General features: G+C 42.8%; 1 protein-coding gene across 1 annotated transcript in view; it reads left to right on the top strand.

Moving 5' to 3' along the window:
- The window catches only part of NLRP2 (NLR family pyrin domain containing 2), a 44,789-nt gene extending 24,037 nt beyond the window's left edge, over nt 1-20,752 (top strand). The window contains 5 exon segments of the mRNA XM_044260158.1: nt 693-863; nt 1,191-1,361; nt 4,386-4,556; nt 7,187-7,255; nt 20,614-20,752. Of these exon segments, the coding sequence (XP_044116093.1) occupies nt 693-863; nt 1,191-1,361; nt 4,386-4,556; nt 7,187-7,255; nt 20,614-20,752 (721 nt within the window).
- Nucleotides 20,753-21,555: the final 803 nt, after the last annotated feature.

Raw genomic sequence — 21,555 nt, 5'->3', positions numbered from 1 at the left:
TTTACTTACGTTTGGTTATAGGGTACACAGTGCACTTCACACTTCAGGTGAATTATCAACTTTAACGAACTCTCAGCATGAGGGTATGACTTATTTCCAATTTAAAGATGGAAATGAGGTTTGATGAAGTTACATAACTTGGCCACATTTGCATGTATAGTAAATGGCAGATATGAGAGCAGATATGAGATATTTTACTATTTTTTTAGAAACCCCACTCCAAAGACCATGATACACATAATGTCCAAATGGAATTCCATTCTCCATGGTAAGAACGCTCTCTTCAGATAGAGTGTGGGTCCCTTGCTGGCTGAAATGGTTGACTGACTGGAAGTCTTGAGTAGTTCTCCACATGTGGTCTCCACGCTAGCAGCAGCTGTACGGCTTAGGAACTTGTTAAAACCCAATTCTCGGGTCTGACTCAGATCCTCTGAACCATCGTCTGAGGGTGTGGCCCAGGAGTCTCTGGGTGATATAAGACACCCCAAAACCGAAGCCAGTGGATTCTGCACCCAGAGTTTCTTATTTGCATTTCTAACTGCCCGCCAGGTGATGCAGATGCCACTGGGTCGGGGACCACACTCTGCATCCTCTAGTCCAGGATCTGACATAATGGGGAATGAGGGGCAGTAGTGGAGACCGTCCTCCAGTGTTTGGTTCTTAAGAATGACCTGTTCCCATTTCTCTGGCAGGTTGGTGTCTTGTTTGGCCGCCCCCCAGCAGTGGGCCCATCTGTCCTGCTCCCTCAGGATCAGCCAGTCCCTCACGTGCCTGAGCCTCACAGGAATTGAGCTCCCGGAAGAGAGCGCCAAGTTGCTGTGCACGAGTCTAAGACACCCAAAGTGCTTCCTGCAGAGGCTGTTGTGAGTACTGTCTCTCTTCCCATGGAGCATCTCTGTTTTATGTCTGTGGCCACATAGGGAAGAGCAGTGGTAGTACTGGGTGTACAGGGCCACCCATAGGGTGATGCAGACACCCGGTTCCCACTTCGGGTCCCAGGCAGGTGGCTCATGCGTCCCATCCTTCTCTCACTCCTGTTCCTTCATTACTGAGCCTCAAACACATGGTGAGAGAAGAAGGGGGGTCATGAGAAGTCTGGTAGCTGGGGACTTGAGGCTTTGGGGACAGCCAAGAAAATGGGACTTCGGAAATATCCTCCCCCTCTGAATGCTCATGTGACACTTTGGAAGGCTGGAAGACTGTCACCTTACAGCAGCATGTTGCAAGGAACTGTCCTCTGCCTTGATCGTCAACCAGCGGCTGACGCACCTGTGCTTGGCCAAGAAAGCCCTGCGAGACGGTGAGGTAAAGCTGCTGTGTGAAGGCTTGAGTTACCAGGACTGCCAACTGCAGGGGCTGGTGTAAGTCCGTGCTGTGTGTGTGTGCTTGCATGTTGGATTCCAAGAGCGCAGGTGCAGGCATTTAATAGTCCCTCTGAGTGGCCCAGGTATGATGCTGGCAGTCAGATCTGGTGGACCTGACAAGAGGGTGTTAGGAAAAAAAGTATAAGATGTAGAGTCAATATTCCATAGGGATTTGGGGGAGGTGACTGGGTTCCAGGTATGGGTTTTTTTAATGCACTTTTTTAAGATTTTATTTATTTGTCTGAGAGGGTGCTCCCAAGCATGGGGAGTGGCAGGCAGAGGGGGAAGCAGGCTCCCTGCTCAGTGAGAAGACCGATAAAGGGCTTGATCCAAGGACTCTAGGATCATGACCTCAGCTGAAGGCAGATGCTTAACCAACTGAGCTCCAGGTGCCCCTTAGGCCTGTTTTTAGGACCACATAACACAAACTCCACCCGCAGCTGACTGTACGTGGACTTACTGGCCAACTAGCTCATTAAAATCCTCTTGTTAGTACTGAAGTCACAGGACAGGTTTTGAGAAAGGAACGGAGCTGCAGCGACTATTTCTACTCAGATTCTATTCAGTGCCAGCATCTCCACTGTTCTTGCCGTTGACAAGATCGCCTCAGACGGCAGCTGTCAGCATTTCCTATAAACTAGTTTTGATCTAAGATATGCCTTAAGGCACCCAGCATCCAAAAATTACTCAGTAACTCAAAGTTCCGTGAAGCATTCAGCTCGTGGTTGGAGAGAGTTAGAAGGAAGAGCTTTTACTCCCACTGTCTCAGACCCCCAAACACTGAAATAACATAAAGTTCCATAAGAAATAAGATGCTGGGACACCTGGGTGGCTCAGTGGCTTAAGCCTCTGCCTTTGGCTCAGGTCATGATCTCAGGGTCCTGGGATCAAGCCCCGCATTGGGCTCTCTGCTCAGCGGGGAGCCTGCTTCCCCCTCTCTCTGCCTGCTGCTTTGCCTACTTGTGCAATCTCTCCATCTCTCTGTCAAATAAATAAATTGAATCTTTAAGAAAAAAAAAAGATGCCACCCACGCACTAGCTCTGTCTTCAAGTTATGTTACATGTAATTACCCTCAAATCATCTAAACAGAAAAATAAGTCATGGACAATATTTACCAGGCTCCTGAATTAATTAATATGTAGTGGGAGCTCTGCCAAGGTCTTGCCAGAGATTTCTTTCATTTGCCCCCCAGCTTTATGAAATCAGTGTCTGTCTGTCCACTCTGCAGTGAGAAAGCTAAGACGTGGGCATTAAATGTCATTGTAATTGCACCCCGTGGAGATAGGAGCTACAGGTCAAGACCTCTTCTTTCTGGAGCTCAGTTCTGTTTTGCGAGCTGTGTCCCCACATCACTAAGTTGCCAGAACTTGCTTGGGCCTTCCTCTGTTACCCCATAGTTCTGGGAGTTTCTATAAATGTACAAATGTCCAAGCCAAGGGGCTGTATCATGGCTTGTCTCAAAGGCTGCCTGTGGGCCCACATCCCTGGATATATCACATCACTGTTTTTCCCTGGGCTCTGGCCACGTGACAGGGGGCCCTTGTGGGAGCCAAGGCTGATACCACCGCTTAGTGAGGTTCACTGAAATGAAAAGGCAGCCAAGTTGGTGTCCTGTTACTGCTATAACAAATCACCACCAGCTTATCAGCTCAACACTGTTTGTGTCCTTCCACAGGCCAGGAGACCAGTATGCACAAGGCTGTGTTCCTTTCTGTGTTCCTTGCTCATTCAGGCTGTTGGCAGAATCTGCTTCTTTGTGGCTGTGGGACAGGGGTCCCTGCAAACGGAGAGCTGGTCTCGTCCCCGAATGGCCACTGTGCTCCTTGATTCATGGCCCTTTCCTCCACCTTCAAAGCCAGCTGTGGTGGGTCAAGCACACACATTGAACCTCTCTGCACTTCAGTGAGGAAGGACGCCTAGCATTCGACTCCGCCCCTCTCCGCAGTCCAGGATAACCCCCCAGGCAAGACCCTTGGTCTCAGTCTCACCTGCCATGTAACGCGTGGGGATTAGAGCACAGACATCTCAGAGGGACATTATTCTGTCTAATAAAGTGGCCAGTGATCATTCCAGCCATCTCTGGTTTTCTGATATAGTAATAGTAAACCAGGGAAAGGCAAAAAAAAAAGATGTTTTTAATAGTTAAGAAGTCGTGCTGCTATCTTGTGTAGCTGACTCGTGGATATCCAGGCTCTAGGGCCAGACTTGTCCTGAGAAGAACTGGTGCCCTCCACTTCTACATACAGCCTATCTAGTAACTGGATTTGGGACATAGAATTGGTCCCTTCCACTAATAGAATTTGCAAGTCAAGGCAAGATGGATATTCCCTGTCCCACAGTTACAGTAGAAATGATAAATACCACTTAGTTTCCTAACTCTTTCTGTAACCAATTGTCACAAACTCAAAGGCTTAAAACAACATAAATTCACTGTCTTAAAGTTCTGGAGGCCAGGAGTCCAAAATGGGTTTCCCTGAGCTAGAATCAAGGTGTCCATAGGGCTGTGTTCCTTCTAAGATCTCCAGGGAAGAATCTGCTTCCCGGCTTTGTCCAGCTTCTAGGGGTGGCTGCATCCCTTGGCTCATGGCTCCTTCCCCCATGCCCAAAGCCAGCAACATCGTGTCTTCGGTGTCCTCCTGTCTGTCTTATCACCTCTCCCCAGGCTGACTTTGACTTTCCTGCCCCTTCTTGTAAGGATCCTTGTGATTACATTGGCTCACCCAGATAATCTCCCCACCTCCGGATCCTTAACCACTCCTCCCCATTACAACAACATCAAACACTCACAGGGACCAGGGATCAGGGTGTAGACAGCTGTGGGTTTGAGGAGTGGAGGGGGGTGAGTGGGGCCCATATAATCCCTTAAGTAGCAATTCTAACTCCACCCATGACTTCATTTCCACATCTCATTGTCTGCAAGCTTGCCTGAAACCTGTGGCTTGAAGTCAACGAGCCTGGTTTGAGTACACCTCCTCAGGAAGGACTCAGGTTTATTTTGTCTTTGTGTGATTGATTTCTAGGCTTTGGTACTGTAGCATAACCAGCAGCAGCTGCAATTATCTGTCAACACTTCTCCAGCAAAATTCAAGCCTTACACACTTGGATCTGGGGCTGAATCACATAGGATTTACTGGACTCAAGTTTCTGTGTGAGGTTTTGAAGAAGCCAACCTGTAACCTCAAATGTCTATAGTAAGTTGTGTTTATTTGTAACTTTAACCTGTCTCTGAAATATATTAGTGTAGCAAATCTCCAGCTCAAATACAAGAGACTGGAACAAACCTGGTCGAGTATTTAAAAAATCCAATAGAATAAATAAGTCAAGCACAGAGTCAATTATCATATGGTTTCACTTATTTGTGGAGCATAACAAATAGCATGGAGAGCAAGGGGAGTTAAGAGGAGAAGGGAGTTGAGGGAAATTGGAAGGGGAGGTGAACCATAAGAGACTATGGACTCTGAAAACCAATCTGAGGGTTTTGAAGGGGCGGGCGGTGGGAGGTTGGGGGAGCCAGGTGGTGGGTATTGGAGAGGGCACAGATTGCATGGAGCACTGGGTGTGGTGCAAAAGCAATGAATACTGTTAAGCTGAAAATAAATTAAAAAAAATTTTTTTTAAAAATCCAATAGGATAGCAATTTTCACATTTTTTTAAAACCCCAAATTTGATGAAGTCCCAAAAGTACCCTCTTACACTGTTGGTGGGAATGCAAGTTGGTGCAGCCTCTTTGGAGAACGGTGTGGAGATTCCTCAAGAAATGAAAAAGAGAGCTTCCCTATAACCCTGCAATTGCACTCCTGGGTATTTACCCCAAAGATACAGATGTCGTGAAAAGAAGGGCCATCTGTACCCCAATGTTTATAGCAGCAATGGCCACAGTCGCCAAACTATGGAAAGAACCAAGATGCCCTTCAACGGACGAATGGATAAGGAAGATGTGGTCCATATACACTATGGAGTATTATGCCTCCATCAGAAAGGATGAATACCCAACTTTTGTAGCAACATGGACGGGACTGGAAGAGATTATGCTGAGTGAAATACGTCAAGCAGAGAGAGTCAATTATCATATGGTTTCACTTATTTGTGGAGCATAACAAATAGCATGGAGGACAAGGGGTGTTATAGAGGAGAAGGGAGTTGGGGTAAATTGGAAGGGGAGGTGAATCATAAGAGACTATGGACTCTGAAAAACAATCTGATGGGTTTGAAGTGGCGGGGGTGTGGGAGATTGGGGTACCAGGTGGTGGGTATTATAGAGGGCACGGCTTGCATGGAGCACTGGGTGTAGTGAAAAAATAATGAATACTGTTTTTCTGAAAATAAATAAACTGGGAAAAAAAGTATCAAAATGAAAAAAAAAAAACCAAATTTGGTGACTGTGGCCATTGCTGCTATAAACATTGGGGTACAGATGGCCATCAGAAAGGACAAATACCCAACTTCTGTAGCAACATGGATGGGACTGGAAGAGATTATGCTGAGTGAAATAAGTCAAGCAGAGAGAGTCAATTATCATATGGTTTCACTTATTTGTGGAGCATAACAAATAGCATGGAGGACAAGGGGAGATGGAGAGGAGAAGGGAGTTGAGGGAAATTGGAAGGGGAGGTGAACCATGAGAGACTATGGACTCTGAAAAACAATCTGAGTTTTTTGAAGGGGTGTGGGGTGGGAGGTTGGGGTACAAGGTGGTGGGTATTATAGAGGGCACAGATTGCATGGAGCACTGGGTGTGGTGCAAAAATAATGAATACTGTTATGTTGAAAATAAAAAATAAATTAAAAAAAAAAAACAAATTTGTAGACAACCGCAAAGGCTCCAAAGAACCAAGTCAATTCTGACAAAGAACGAAGTGGAGGCATCACACACTTTCTGATTTCAAACTGTATTATGAACCATAGTATCAAAATAGCATGGTTCTGGCATAAAAACAGATACATAAACTGAAAGAACAGAATAGAGAGCCCAGAAATAACCCCCCCACACACACAGTCAACTAGTCTTTGACAAGCCACCGAGAATACTCAATGGGGAAGGGATAATCTCTTTAATAAATAGGGTTGAAAAAAGCTGGACATCCACATGCAAAAGCAGGAAATTGAGCCCTTACACCATCCACAAAAATTAACTCAGAATGGATTAAAGACTTAAAAACCTAACACTTTCAAATTCCTAAAAAAAACATAGGACATAAGCTCTTTCGCATTCATCTTGGCAATGATTTTTTGGATATGATGCCCAAAGAAAAAATAAATAAATGGAACAACATCAAATTAAAAATCTTCTGTCTACTAAAGGAAACAATCAACAAAATGAAAAGACAACCCACAGAAAAATATTTGGAAAACATAGGTCTGATAAGGGGTTAATATCTAAAATAGAAAAGGAACCTATACAATGCAATAGCAAAACAAATAAATAAATAAATAAAAGTGGTGAGCAAAGGACATGAAGAGACCTTTTTTCCCAAATCAGACCAACAAATGGCCAACAGGGACATGAAAAATAGTTTGGCATCGCTAATCATCGGGGAAATAGAAATTGAAACCACATGAGCTCTCACTTGATACCTTTCAGGATGGCTGTTAGTAAAAAGAACAGAGATAACAAGCAGTGGGGAGGACATGGAAAATAAGGAATCCTTGTGTACCCGCTGGTGGGAACGGAAGCCGGCGTGGCCACTCTGGAAGCCATATGGAGCTTCTAAAGCTAAAAATAGAAGTATCCTGTGATCCGGGAATCCCTCTTCTGGTTATGTACCCAAAGGAAGTGAAACAAGATCGCGAACAGATATCCGCGTTCTCGTGTTTATTGCAGCATTTTTCACAATGACCAAGAGAGGAAACAATGTAAATTATCATCAACAGATGATGGGATAAAGAAGATGTGAGATATAGGGGGAGGAGTCAAGATGGCGGAGAAGTAGCAGGCTGAGACTACCTCAGCTAGCAGGAGATCAGCTAGAGAGCTTATCTAAAGATTGCAAACACCTGCAAATCCATCGGCAGATCGAAGAGAAGAAGAACAGCAATTCTAGAAACAGAAAAACAACCACTTTCTGAAAGGTAGGACTGGCGGAGAAGTGAATCCAAAGCGACGGGAAGAGAGACCCCGGGGGGGAGGGGCCGGCTCCCGGCAAGCGGCGGAGCAACGGAGCACAAAATCAGGACTTTTAAAAGTCTGTTCCGCTGAGGGACATCGCTCCGGAGGCTAAACCGGGGCGAAGCCCACACGGGGTCAGCGTGACCTCAGGTCCCGCGGGGTCACAGAAGGATCGGGGGTGTCTGAGTGTCGCAGAGCTTGCGGTTATTGGAACGGGAAAGCCGGCTGCAGAGACAGAGCCGACAGTAAGCTCGCAGCTCGGAGTTGCCTTGAACCGGTCGCAAGCTTGGTGAGCTCGGAGCGCGGCCGGAGGTTAGGCAGACGCGAGTTACCAGGAGCAGTTCGCTGAGGGCGCACAGGGGAGCGGGGCCCTGGGCTCTCGGCTCCTCCGGGCCGGAGACCAGGAGGCCGCCATTTGTATTCCCGTCCTCCGGAACTCTACGGAAAACGCTCAGGGAACAAAAGCTCCTGAAAGCAAAGCCGAGCAGATCACTCAGCCCCGGCCCCTGGTAAGGGCGGTGTAATTCCGCCTGGGGCAAAGACACTTGAGAATCACTACACCAGGCCCCTCCCCCAGAAGATCAACAAGAAATCCAGGCAAGACCAAGTTCACCTACCAAGGAGTGCAGTTTCAATACCAAGGAGAGAGCAGCAGAATTCCAGAGGAGGAGAAAACAAACCACGGAACTCATGGCTTTCTGCCGGTGATTTTTTAGTCTTGCAGTTAATTTATTTTTTTTTCTTTTTCATTTTTTTTCTCTTCTTCTGCTAAAATTTTTTATAATTTTACCCTTTTCTTTTTTAACGTTTTTTAACTAGATTATCTAATATATATATATTTTGCTTTTTTATACTTTTCTTTATTCATTTTCTTTTTTTTTAATTCTTTTTTTTTCTTTCTTTCTTTTTGAACCTCTTTTTATCCCCAAATCAGAAGAGATCCTAATCTCTTCAATCTTTTTTTTTCTTAACTCTTTTTTAAATTCTTGATTGAATTTTTAATTCAATCTCTTTTTTTTAATTCTTTTTTTCTTTTTTTCTTTCTTTCTTTTTGAATCTCTTTTTATCCCCAAATCAGAAGAGATCCCAAACGGAAGAGATTGGGAGATCCCAATCAGAAGAGATTGGGAGATCCCAATCAAAGGAGATCCCAATCAGAGGAGATCCCTCACCCAATCGTGAGGGGCGAGAAATCCCCCCACATGATTTGGGATCTCTTCTGATTTGGTTAAAGCATATTTTCCTGGGATTGTTGCCACCCTTTTAGTATTTTACTTGCTCCCTCATATACTCTTAGCTGGACAAAATGACAAGGCGGAAAAATTCACAACAAAAAAAAGAACAAGAGGCAGTACCGAAGGCTAGGGACCTAATCAATACAGACATTGGTAATATGTCAGATCTAGAGTTCAAAATGACAATTCTCAAGGTTATAGCTGGGCTTGAAAAAGGCATGGAAGATATTAGAGAAACCCTCTCCAGAGATATAAAAGCCCTTTCTGGAGAAATAAAAGAACTAAAATCTAACCAAGTTGAAATCAAAAAGGCTATTAATGAAGTTCAATCAAAAATGGAGGCTCTCACTGCTAGGATAAATGAGGCAGAAGAAAGAATTAGCGATATAGAAGACCAAATGACAGAGAATAAAGAAGCTGAGCAAAAGAGGGACAAACAGCTACTGGACCATGAGGGGAGAATTCGAGAGATAAGTGACACCATAAGACGAAACAACATTAGAATAATTGGGATTCCAGAAGAAGAAGAAAGAGAGAGGGGAGCAGAAGGTATACTGGAGAGAATTATTGGGGAGAATTTCCCCAATATGGCAAAGGGAACGAGCATCAAAATTCAGGAGGTTCAGAGAACGCCCCTCAAAATCAATAAGAATAGGCCCACACCCCGTCACCTAATAGTAAAACTTACAAGCCTTAGTGACAAAGAGAAAATCTTGAAAGCAGCCCGGGAAAAGAAGTCTGTAACATACAATGGTAAAAGTATTAGATTGGCAGCTGACTTATCTACAGAGACCTGGCAGGCCAGAAAGAGCTGGCATGACATTTTCAGAGCACTAAACGAGAAAAACATGCAGCCAAGAATACTATATCCAGCTAGGCTATCATTGAAAATAGAAGGAGAGATTAAAAGCTTCCAGGACAAACAAAAACTGAAAGAATTTGCAAACACCAAACCAGCTCTACAGGAAATACTGAAAGGGGTCCTCTAAGCAAAGAGAGAGCCTACAAGTGGTAGATCAGAAAGGAACAGAGACAATATACAGTAACAGTCACCTTACAGGCAATACAATGGCACTAAAATCATATCTCTCAATAGTTACCCTGAATGTTAATGGGCTAAATGCCCCAATCAAAAGACACAGGGTATCAGAATGGATAAAAAAACAAAACCCATCTATATGTTGCCTCCAAGAAACTCATTTTAAACCCGAAGACACCTCCAGACTTAAAGTGAGGGGGTGGAAAAGAATTTACCATGCTAATGGACATCAGAAAAAAGCAGGAGTGGCAATCCTTATATCAGATCACTTAGATTTTAAGCCAAAGACTATAATAAGAGATGAGGAAGGACACTATATCATACTCAAAGGGTCTGTCCAACAAGAAGATCTAACAATTTCAAATATCTATGCCCCCAATGTGGGAGCAGCCAACTATATAAACCAATTAATAACAAAATCAAAGAAACACATCAACAATAATACAATAATAGTAGGGGACTTTAACACTCCCCTCACTGAAATGGACAGATCATCCAAGCAAAAGATCAACAGGGAAATAAAGGCCTTAAATGATACACTGGATGAGATGGACATCACAGATATATTCAGAACATTTCATCCCAAAGCAACAGAATACACATTCTTCTCTAGTGCACATGGAACATTCTCCAGAATAGATCACATCCTCGGTCCTAAATCAGGACTCAACCGGTATCAAAAGATTGGGATCATTCCCTGCATATTTTCAGACCACAATGCTCTGAAGCTAGAACTCAACCACAAGAGGAAGTTTGGAAAGAACACAAATACATGGAGACTAAACAGCATCCTTCTAAAGAATGAATGGGTCAACCGGGAAATTAAAGAAGAATTGAAAAAAATCATGGAAACAAATGATAATGAAAATACAACGGTTCAAAATCTGTGGGACACAACAAAGACAGTCCTGAGAGGAAAATATATAGCGGTACAAGCTTTTCTCAAGAAACAAGAAAGGTCTCAGGTACACAACCTAACCCTACACCTAAAGGAGCTGGAGAAAGAACAAGAAAGAAACCCTAAGCCCAGCAGGAGAAGAGAAATCATAAAGTTCAGAGCAGAAATCAATGAAATAGAAACCAAAAAAACAATAGAACAAATCAACCAAACTAGGAGCTGGTTCTTTGAAAGAATTAATAAAATTGATAAACCCTTGGCCAGACTTATCAAAAAGAAAAGAGAAACGACCCAAATAAATAAAATCATGAATGAAAGAGGAGAGATCACAACTAACACCAAAGAAATACAAACTATTATAAGAACATACTATGAGCAACTCTACGCCAACAAATTTGACAATCTGGAAGAAATGGATGCATTCCTAGAAACATATAAACTACCAAAATTGAACCAGGAAGAAATAGAAAGCCTGAACAGACCCATAACCAGTAAGGAGATTGAAACAGTCATTAAAAATCTCCAAACAAACAAAAGCCCAGGGCCAGATGGCTTCCCGGGGGAATTGTACCAAACATTTAAAGAAGAACTAATTCCTATTCTCCTGAAACTGTTCCAAAAAATAGAAATGGAAGGAAAACTCCCAAACTCATTTTATGAGGCCAGCATCACCTTGATTCCCAAACCAGACAAGGATCCCATCAAAAAAGAGAGCTATAGACCAATATCCTTGATGAACACAGATGCGAAAATTCTCACCAAAATACTAGCCAATAGGATTCAACAGTACATTAAAAGGATTATTCACCACGACCAAGTGGGATTTATCCCAGGGCTGCAAGGTTGGTTCAACATCCGCAAATCAGTCAATGTGATACAACACATCAATAAAATAAAGAACAAGAACCATATGATACTCTCAATAGATGCTGAAAAAGCATTTGACAAAGTACAGCATCCCTTCCTGATCAAAACCCTTCAAAGTGTAGGGATAGAGGGCACATACCTCAATATCATCAAAGCCATCTATGAAAAACCCACTGCAAATATCATTCTCAATGGAGAAAAACTGAAAGCTTTTCCACTAAGGTCAGGAACACGGCAGGGATGTCCATTATCACCACTGCTATTCAACATAGTACTAGAAGTCCTAGCCTCAGCAATCAGACAACAAAAGGAAATTAAAGGCATCCAAATCGGCAAAGAAGAAGTCAAATTATCACTCTTCGCAGATGATATGATACTCTATGTGGAAAACCCAAAAGACTCCACTCCAAAACTGCTAGAACTTATACAGGAATTCAGTAAAGTGTCAGGATATAAGATCAATGCACAGAAATCAGTTGCATTTCTCTACACCAACAACAAGACAGAAGAAAGAGAAATTAAGGAGTCAATCCCATTTACAATTGCACCCCAAACCATAAGATACCTAGGAATAAACCTAACCAAAGAGGCTAAGAATCTATACTCAGAAAACTATAAAGTACTCATGAAAGAAATTGAGGAAGACACAAAGAAATGGAAAAATGTTCCATGCTCCTGGATTGGAAGAATAAATATTGTGAAAATGTCTATGTTACCTAGAGCAATCTACACATTTAATGCAATTCCTATCAAAGTACCATCCATCTTCTTCAAAGAAATGGAACAAATAATTTTAAAATTTATATGGAACCAGAAAAGACCTCGAATAGCCAAAGGGATATTGAAAAACAAAGCCAAAGTTGGTGGCATCACAATTCCGGACTTCAAGCTTTATTACAAAGCTGTCATCATCAAGACAACATGGTACTGGCACAAAAACAGACACATAGACCAATGGAATAGAATAGAGAGCCCAGAAATAGACCCTCAACTCTATGGTCAACTAATCTTCGACAAAGCAGGAAAGAATGTCCAATGGAAAAAAGACAGCCTCTTCAATAAATGGTGTTGGGAAAATTGGACAGCCACGTGCAGAAAAATGAAATTGGACCATTTCCTTACACCACACACAAAAATAGATTCAAAATGGATTAAGGACCTCAATGTGAGAAAGGAATCCATCAAAATCCTTGAGGAGAACACAGGCAGCAACCTCTTCGACCTCAGCCGCAGCAACATCTTCCTAGGAACATCGCCAAAGGCAAGGGAAGCAAGGGCAAAAATGAACTTTTGGGATTTCATCAAAATCAAAAGCTTTTGCACAGCAAAGGAAACAGTTAACAAAACCAAAAGACAACTGACAGAATGGGAGAAGATATTTGCAAACGACATATCAGATAAAGGACTAGTGTCCAAAATCTATAAAGAACTTAACAAACTCAACACCCAAAGAACAAATAATCCAATCAAGAAATGGGCAGAGGACATGAACAGACGTTTCTGCAAAGAAGACATCCAGATGGCCAACAGACACATGAAAAAGTGCTCCATATCACTCGGCATCAGGGAAATACAAATCAAAACCACAATGAGATATCACCTCACACCAGTCAGAATGGCTAAAATCAACAAGTCAGGAAATGACAGATGCTGGCGAGGATGCGGAGAAAGGGGAACCCTCCTACACTGTTGGTGGGAATGCAAGCTGGTGCAACCACTCTGGAAAACAGCATGGAGGTTCCTCAAAATGTTGAAAATAGAACTGCCCTATGACCCAGCAATTGCACTACTGGGAATTTACCCTAAAGATACAAACGTAGTGATCCAAAGGGGCACGTGCACCCGAATGTTTATAGCAGCAATGTCCACAATAGCCAAGCTATGGAAAGAACCTAGATGTCCATCAACAGATGAATGGATCAAGAAGATGTGGTATATATACACAATGGAATACTATGCAGCCATCAAAAGAAACGAAATCTTGCCATTTGCGACAACATGGATGGAACTAGAGCATATCATGCTTAGCGAAATAAGTCAAGCGGAGAAAGACAACTATCATATGATCTCCCTGATATGAGGGAGTGGTGATGCAACATGGGGGCTTAAGTGGGTAGGAGAAGAATCCATGAAACAAGATGGGATAGGGAGGGAGAGAAACCATAAGTGACTCTTAATCTCACGAAACAAACTGTGGGTTGCTGGGGGGAGGGGGGTTGGGAGAAGGGGGGTAGGGTTATGGACATTGGGGAGGGTATGTGTTTTTGGGTAAATTGGAAGGGGAGATGAACCATGAGAGACTATGGACTCTGAAAAACAATCTGAGGGGTTTGAAGTGGCGGGGGGGTGGGAGGTTGGGGTACCAGGTGGTGGGTATTATAGAGGGCACAGCTTGCATGGAGCACTGGGTGTGGTGAAAAAATAATGAATACTGTTTTTCTGAAAATAAATAAATTGGAAAAAAAAAGATATTCAAAAAAAAAAAAAAGAAGATGTGAGATATATACATATACATACAATGTAATATTAGCCAAGAGAAGGAAGGAAATCCTGCCATTTGAGATAACATGGATGAAACTTGAGGGTATCATGCTAAGAAGGAAAAGGCAAAGACAAGTACTGTATGACACCACTTCTGTGTGGATTCGTGAAGAGCTGAGCTCATAGAGGTAGAGTAGCATGGTGGTTGTCAGAGGTCAAAGGGCGGGAGGAAATGGGGTGGGGGGCTGATCAAAGGATGAAGACTTTCGGTTAGAAGATGAACACATTCTGAAGATCTAACACATAGCGTGGAGATTATACCTAATAATACTCTGTTCTATGCTTGAAAGTTGCTAAAAGAACAGATTTTTTTCTTTCCAGTGTCATTAACACATTATTATTCGTTTTAGTTACACAATATAGTGATTCAACACTTCCACACAACACCCAAGTCTCATCAGGACAGGTGCCCTCCTTCCTTCCCCCACCCACCTCCCCTCTGCTGACCATTGGTTTGTTCCCTTGTAGTTAAGAGTCTGTTTAAAAGAATAGATCTTAAATTTCCTCACCAAAAGAAGAAATTATGTTGGGATAGAGGTGTTAGCTAACACTACAGAGGCCATCGTCTGGCAAGACATAAATGTACCAAATCTGCACATTTCACACCTTAAACTTACACAATGGTTTATGCCCATTATATGTCCATAAAGATTAAAGAAAGTCTCCAGAAACTTCTACTTTTCATCAATAAAACATTGCTCTCAGCAAACAAATTGTCCTCACACAAAAAAATGGTGATTCTGTGAGCTGATGGTGTGTTAATTAGCTTGATGTGGTGATCATTTCAGTGTGTACATATATTAAATCATTATACAGTACACCTTAAATGCATACAATTTTTATTTGTCAATGTTTATATGTCAGAGAAGCTGGGGGAGAAAATTCACTGGAAGGGTTAAAGGAAGAGTTTCTAGTCTAGGTCATTCAAAGGCCACCTGTGGACCATGTTAAGGATGCAACACTTACAGCATCAAGGAGTGGCTGCCCCAACACCCAGGCTTCCCGGGGTAGGAACTCGATACTGCAGCAAATTTCCCATCCGTGAGCAGATAATGGCTTCTCCTCAGTTCTGTCTCACAATCCTACGTGACTTAGGTACCATCACTTAGATACACTTGAATCTGGAAACTGACCTGTGAAGGACTCCCAGAGGGTAGCAGTTTTCTGGCCTCCACAGTACCACAAGGCAAGGTGAGTCCTGGTGTCCAACCTCTGCCACATAATTGAAATGCTTGTGCCTTTGAGAATCCCAACACCCAGGCTGTACCTCAGACCCATCCAGCTGGGATCTCCACAAGTAAAACCTCTGATTGTTACAATTTGGGGCAGGTGCCCCCGAGGAGGGCGGTGATGCTAATGATGACTGGGAGGGACCTCTCTTAACCACTCGCCCTACTGGTATAGGAAGTGTCCGGCGAGCCTTGACTTCTGGACAGTGTAAGCGCAGCTACATGTTCTAGGAAACGGAGTTGATGCATCCACTGTTGGCTATGATAATGAAATATGTTCTAGTGTTTTTCAGTGTGCTATGAAGAAGGTGTTAGGTTTAGCCTCTTCAAAATCCTGGGGAATGCTTAAACACATGACCTATTCTCATGTGTGTGTGCAACATGCACACACTCATATATACACAAACCCTTGAACATTTGTGCAACATTATTTGCTCAGAACAAAATCCTTTATTCCTTTTTTCTTTCAAATACCAAATCCAAACCTTTTTATTTTTTTTACTTTCAGCATAACAGTATTCATTGTTTTTGCACCACACCCAGTGCTCCATGCAATCCGTGCCCTCTCTAATACCCATCACCTGGTTCCCCCAACCTCCTACCCCCCGCCCCTTCACGTGGGAGCTTCTCTAAGTGACAGAGAGTGATGGTGGCTGGCCACTGTCATTAGAAATACCAAGCTGTAGCTGTCCTGCAGTGTTCTGAAAAAGCTTGTGCTGGGGCCATGTTGGTTACGGAGGTCTGGCAGTCAGCCTGCCTTAGAAGCATGTTCTTTGGAGTGAGTCTGATTTGGAATGAAAGGAGTCTCTGTCCTCTGTTGAGCAAGCTGCCCCTGAGCTGTGTTGTCTGCCTCTACCATGGGAACAGAGAACCCTACAACTCTCCTTTGTCTTGCACAAACTTGTTTAAATTTTCAGATGCCATGTAGACAACCAGTGGCTTGAAATTATAATTATGTAGAAGAAACAGATTATATGTATATGCAACAGGGTAGCTTGCTATCGAAAGAAATGTGTAGACTGAAGTTTGTTGGTTTTTAGCCCCATTATGGTGAGCTAGCCCTGTTCACTTCACACATCAGCAAGTTTTAATCCAGCTGTAAAGACCTCACAGAGATAACACAGGAGCTGTTTCTTTAGATATTCTTTCTTGAGTCCTTGAATCTCAAGATGAGCGATCGGGAGTGGGGGGCTTCTTCCTGAATCACAGATCCTGGACCCTCTCGGAGAATGAGAGTCAGAATGTGGTTTTTAGTTCTTTGATTTTATCAGCTACCCCATATCCTTCTGAGATGCTCTTTTTAAAATTTATTTTTTTTTATTTGTAGCATAACAGTATGCATTATTTTTGCACCACACCCAGTGCTCCATGCAATCGTGCCCTCTATAATGCCCACCACCTGGTACCCCAACCTCCCACACCCTGCCCCTTCAAAACCCTCAGAGAAGCTTTTGATCTTGATGAACCCCAGATTTCTTTTGGGGTCTGTTGGTATGGTAAATAATTCTTCATCCCCTTCAATCTGGAGTTTTCTTTAGGTACAAAATGAGTCTCTTGTAGACAGTATATGGATGGGTCCTGCTTTTTTATCCTATCTGAAACCCTGTATCTCTTGATGAGAGCATTCAGCCCATTCACATTGAGAGTAACTATTGAAAAATATGAATTCAGTGCCATTGTATTGTCTGTAAAGTCCCTGTTCCTGTAGGTTTTCTGTTTTTTTTTTTTTCTGGTCTATGTGACTCTTGGGGTTTCTCTTTACTTAAAGGATTCACCGTAATATTTCTCACAGGGATGGCTTGATGGTCACATAGTCTTTCAATTTCTGACTGTCCTGAAAGCTCTTTATCTCCATCTGTTCTGAAGGACAGCCTGCTGGGTAAAGTATTCTTGGCTGCATGTTCGTTTTTTTTTTTTTTTCAATTTATTTATTTTCAGAAAAACATTATTCATTATTTTTTCACCACACCCAGTGCTCCATGCAAGCTGTGCCCTCTATAATACCCACCACCTGGTACCCCAACCTCCCACCCCCCCGCCACTTCAAACCCCTCAGATTGTTTTTCAGAGTCCATAGTCTCTCATGGTTCACCTCCCCTTCCAATTTACCCAAATTCCCTACTCCTCTCTAACGCCCCTTGTCCTCCATTTAGTACCTGAATATGTCCTTCCAGCCCTATCTGACTTGCCAGGCCTCTGTAGACAGGTCTGATGTTATTCTGATGTTCCTCCCTCTGTATGTAAGAAATCTTTTCCCCCTAGCTACTCTCAGGATAGCCTCCGTGGCTGTAAGATTTGCAAGCTTCATTATTACATGTCATGGTGTTGATCTATTCTTACTTATTTGGGGAGGGGTCCTGTATGCCTCTTAAACACAAATGCTTATTTCCTTCCCCAGATTAGGGAAGTTCTCAGCTATGTTTTGCTCAAATATACCTTCTAGTCCTCTCTATCTCTCCACCCCCTTGGGGATACCAATAATTCTAACATTGGAACGTTTCATGGTGTCCTTGATCTAAGTCTGTTTTTATGTGCCACTAGCTGTCTATCCCTATCTTCTTCAGCTTCCTTACTTTCTATCAGCATGTGTTCTAGACCACTAATTCATTCTTCTGCCTCATTCACTCTGTCTGTTGGAGTATACAGTTTAGACTGCATCTCATTCATAGCATTTTTAAGTTTGGCCTGATTAGATCTCATTTCTGCCCTTAGAGATTCTATATTATCACTAATGCTGATAATTAGTCTACATCTGACCTCCTGCTTATATCCATATCCACTGGTTCTTTGGCAGAGGACATTGTCTCTGGTTCTTTGTTGAGAGTTCCTCTTTCTAATCATTCTGTCAAGGGCTGGTGGAGCAAAGGGACAGAGTCCAAAATGTCAACCATGACCCATGCCAGATGCACCCTAGCAAAATCCAGAGTAGTCAGACACCACCATCGAAAATACAAAGCCAAAATGAAACCCAAGAGTAAAATTTTAAAATTGAAAAAATTTAAAAATTTTAAAATAAAAATAGACTTGAAAAAAGGGGGGAGGAGTAAGGGGGCTACAATCTCTCCATGTAGACAAAGCAGGGTGCTTTAGTTGTTCCTGGTTATATTTTGATCTGTGTGTTAGAGGACACTATGCCCCAAAATTACTAGGAAAGTAAAAATTGTATATATAAAAAGGAAAAACTTAATAGAGTGAAACACAGGCTAAAATAAAGCATATATCTATAAAAAATATAGGTGTATAAAAATACAAGTTCAAAAGTGACCATGAAAAATGAGTTGGTATAATAGACATCTAGTTAAAATGAGGAGAAGGTATAAAGAAAAATACAGCAGGGGGGAAATGTCATGAGAAAAGGAGAAAAAAAAGAAAAGGAGAATTATATCTGAAAAATAAACCAGGCATTAGGCCACACTTGGAGTTCAATGCAAATTTATCCCCTGGCATTGGGAATTTACAGTCTTATAGGATCCAAAGGATTGTCATCTACCTGCTCTTCCAGCCTGTCTCCTGCCGCACTGTTTCTGAGGTATCCCTGCCTGGACAGAGAGGCCCTACCCCCTGTCAGGGGGGTGAGCTCAATGGAAACCAGTCTTCTGTGCCTCTTTTTTTCCCTGGAGGCTTTCTCCACCTCTTGAGGGGATCAGAGCAAAAATGGCCACAGCCAAACCTCTGGCCCAGAGCAGAAAATTCAGTCTGCCCTCTAATAAACTCTCCAAGACAAGCAGTTTCCACTTCTTCTTCTTCTTTTTTTTCTTAATGTCAGTCACCATACAGTATGTCAATAGTTTTTGATGCAGTGTTCCAAGGTTCACTGCGTATAACACTCAGTGCTCCTTGCAATCCATGCCCTTCTTAATACCCATCACTGGCCTCCCCGATCCCTCTCCAAAACCCTCAGTTTTATTCCTGGGTTTCTGTAGTCTCTCATGGTTCATCTGCCCCTCTGATTCCCCCCCACCTTCATTTTCCCTTCCTTCTCTTAGTGTCCTCCATGCTATTCCTTATGTCCCACAAGTAAGTGAAACCATGCTTGTGCTTCTGAAAACTGCTACCTCCCATACCACACGCCCACAGCTACTCTCTCAGAAGTGTTTGCAGGGACCCGGAAGTATCTGTGCCCGTTGTGCTCCTAAAACCACAAAGGGCTATAGACTCATGTGTGTACCTAAAGCTCTAGAATCAGATGTGGATTCTGCCCTAAAGTCCTTTCCCAACCACTACCATGCTGAGTTTTTGCCCAGTTGTAGGCACAGGCTCCAGATTTTTTTTAGGCTGTTCAAAAAAGAGCAGAAATTGACCCTCCCAGTTCAAGGTTTCTGGCAATCTGAGTTGAGAGTCCCTTCCTGGGCTTGCTGACTGTAACCTGTTTCCTGACTCCAAGGCTTGGGCCCTCTACCATTTTGGGAATCTCCTTTTGCTCTGTGGTCCCTCATAACCTGAGACCACAATGTCCTACCTAGAGTTCTGCCTTTTCATTTCCAAAGTCACCTTCAGAGTGGGGTGTCCCTTACTAGAGCATGTTTCTAAGGGTTCTGATTTGGTGCTCCAGCGTTAGATCACTTTCCAGATACCAGCTTATGGCGGCTCCCTCTCCTTCTGTTTGTCTTCTGATGTCTCCGCACAGATTAGGACTCCGCACATCCTACCTTGCCCAAATCAGTTGCTTTTCTGCTTGTAGAGATCCAGATATATATTCTTAACAACTCAGGCTGATTTCACAGGTGTTCAAAATGTTTGACAGATATCCAGCTAAGTTCAGGGGACTAGTTGAAATGGGGTCCCCTTACTCCTCTGCCATATTGCTTCCTCCCTCTACATATTTTTGCTTTAATTATTCCCTCTTGCTTCCCCCTCACCCCGTTCCCTATTTCCACATCACACAGATCAATATGGTTACCAAAAGATGAATCCTACAAATAAAGATGCACAGGTCAGATAAAAGGTGTTGGTCAGCTAGTATCACATAGCCAAGGGGAACTAAAGTCCAGTCTGACTTGGTTCAAGTGTGTATGTTTCATCCTGGGCCCACCAAAGAGGAGCTGCCAAAGTGAGCAGTGGAGTAGGTAGGTGTTAGGACTACTTCACAGATATATCCATCAATTCCATCTCTCCAAGCATGATATGAGGATCGCCTGAGACCATGAAGCACTACAATGTTAACCTGGTATTGTCTCTTTCCCTACCAAATCAATATGGAACCCTACTTTGCAGCACATAGTAATCCGTAAAGTCTGCCCCTGAACTAAACCATGAGACTTGCAGGCACTTGAACATTTGGAATGAATCATCTTGAAGCAACAAGAAACCTTTTTGCCTCATTGTAACTCCAGGTTGAAGATAGATAAATCTGATCCTCAAATCCAGATGCTGCTGAAAGAAATCCAAGAACATGACCCACAATTGACCATCGAGAGTGATAATCAAGATCCAACCACTAACCGACCTTTTTCACATGACTTCATTTTCTGAATCCCCTGGAGCTATTTATTCCCCAGTAAAGTTTGGGATCATAAGGGTGATGGTGAACTTCCTCTGATCCTTCTCAGTGATGTTAGGTGCTGAACCAGATATGACCATAGCCTTGGTTGTGACTTTTGGTTTCCATGAAACATACACAGATGGTTTACCCTTGTTATGAATAGAATGCCTACATCTTGAGTTTATCAAGAGGAATAAAGGTGTGGAAGCATTCATGAAGGAGGTTGTTTAATGAATTCTGACCAAACCTAGAAGATCCTTCATTTGGGGAGAAACTAGCCCGGAAAGAAAATGGGGACAGAAAGGTTTGTGATCATGTTGATCTGTTCACCCTGCCAGTCACTGCCCGGTTCTGGCATTCCTTTGCCTCTGTGGATAGCTGCCTGGTAGGTCTTCCTTGTAGAATAGTTCTCCTACCAATCCTACAATATATTGTAGCATTCTTAAGTGCTTCAGGGAAGTCCTTAAATGATCATGTCCTTGCTCTGTTGAATGGATTCCAACCTTATAGAAAATATGACTTCATGGTATCTACTTCATGGTATGTTCTTCCCTGTAGAGTTCTTATTTTCTTGTGACATAATCCCAAATGTTCTTAAGGCAACAACTGTAAGAATCACTTTCTTTTTATTAAGGACTATTTTTAAAATTTTTCTTCCAATCATCCTACTTTTCCCTGTTTCTTCACTGGGGTCCATTGGTTCATGATTCTCACCAAATACACCACAAACCCAGACATCCCATTCAAACCTCTGTTTAATGTGTTTATGTGTCATCATCTCAGTGATGTCCCT

This window comes from Neovison vison, chromosome 7, assembly GCF_020171115.1.
Source record: "Neovison vison isolate M4711 chromosome 7, ASM_NN_V1, whole genome shotgun sequence".
Classification (NCBI taxonomy): Eukaryota; Metazoa; Chordata; class Mammalia; order Carnivora; family Mustelidae; genus Neogale; species Neogale vison.
This window is presented reverse-complemented; position numbering and strand designations above follow the sequence as displayed.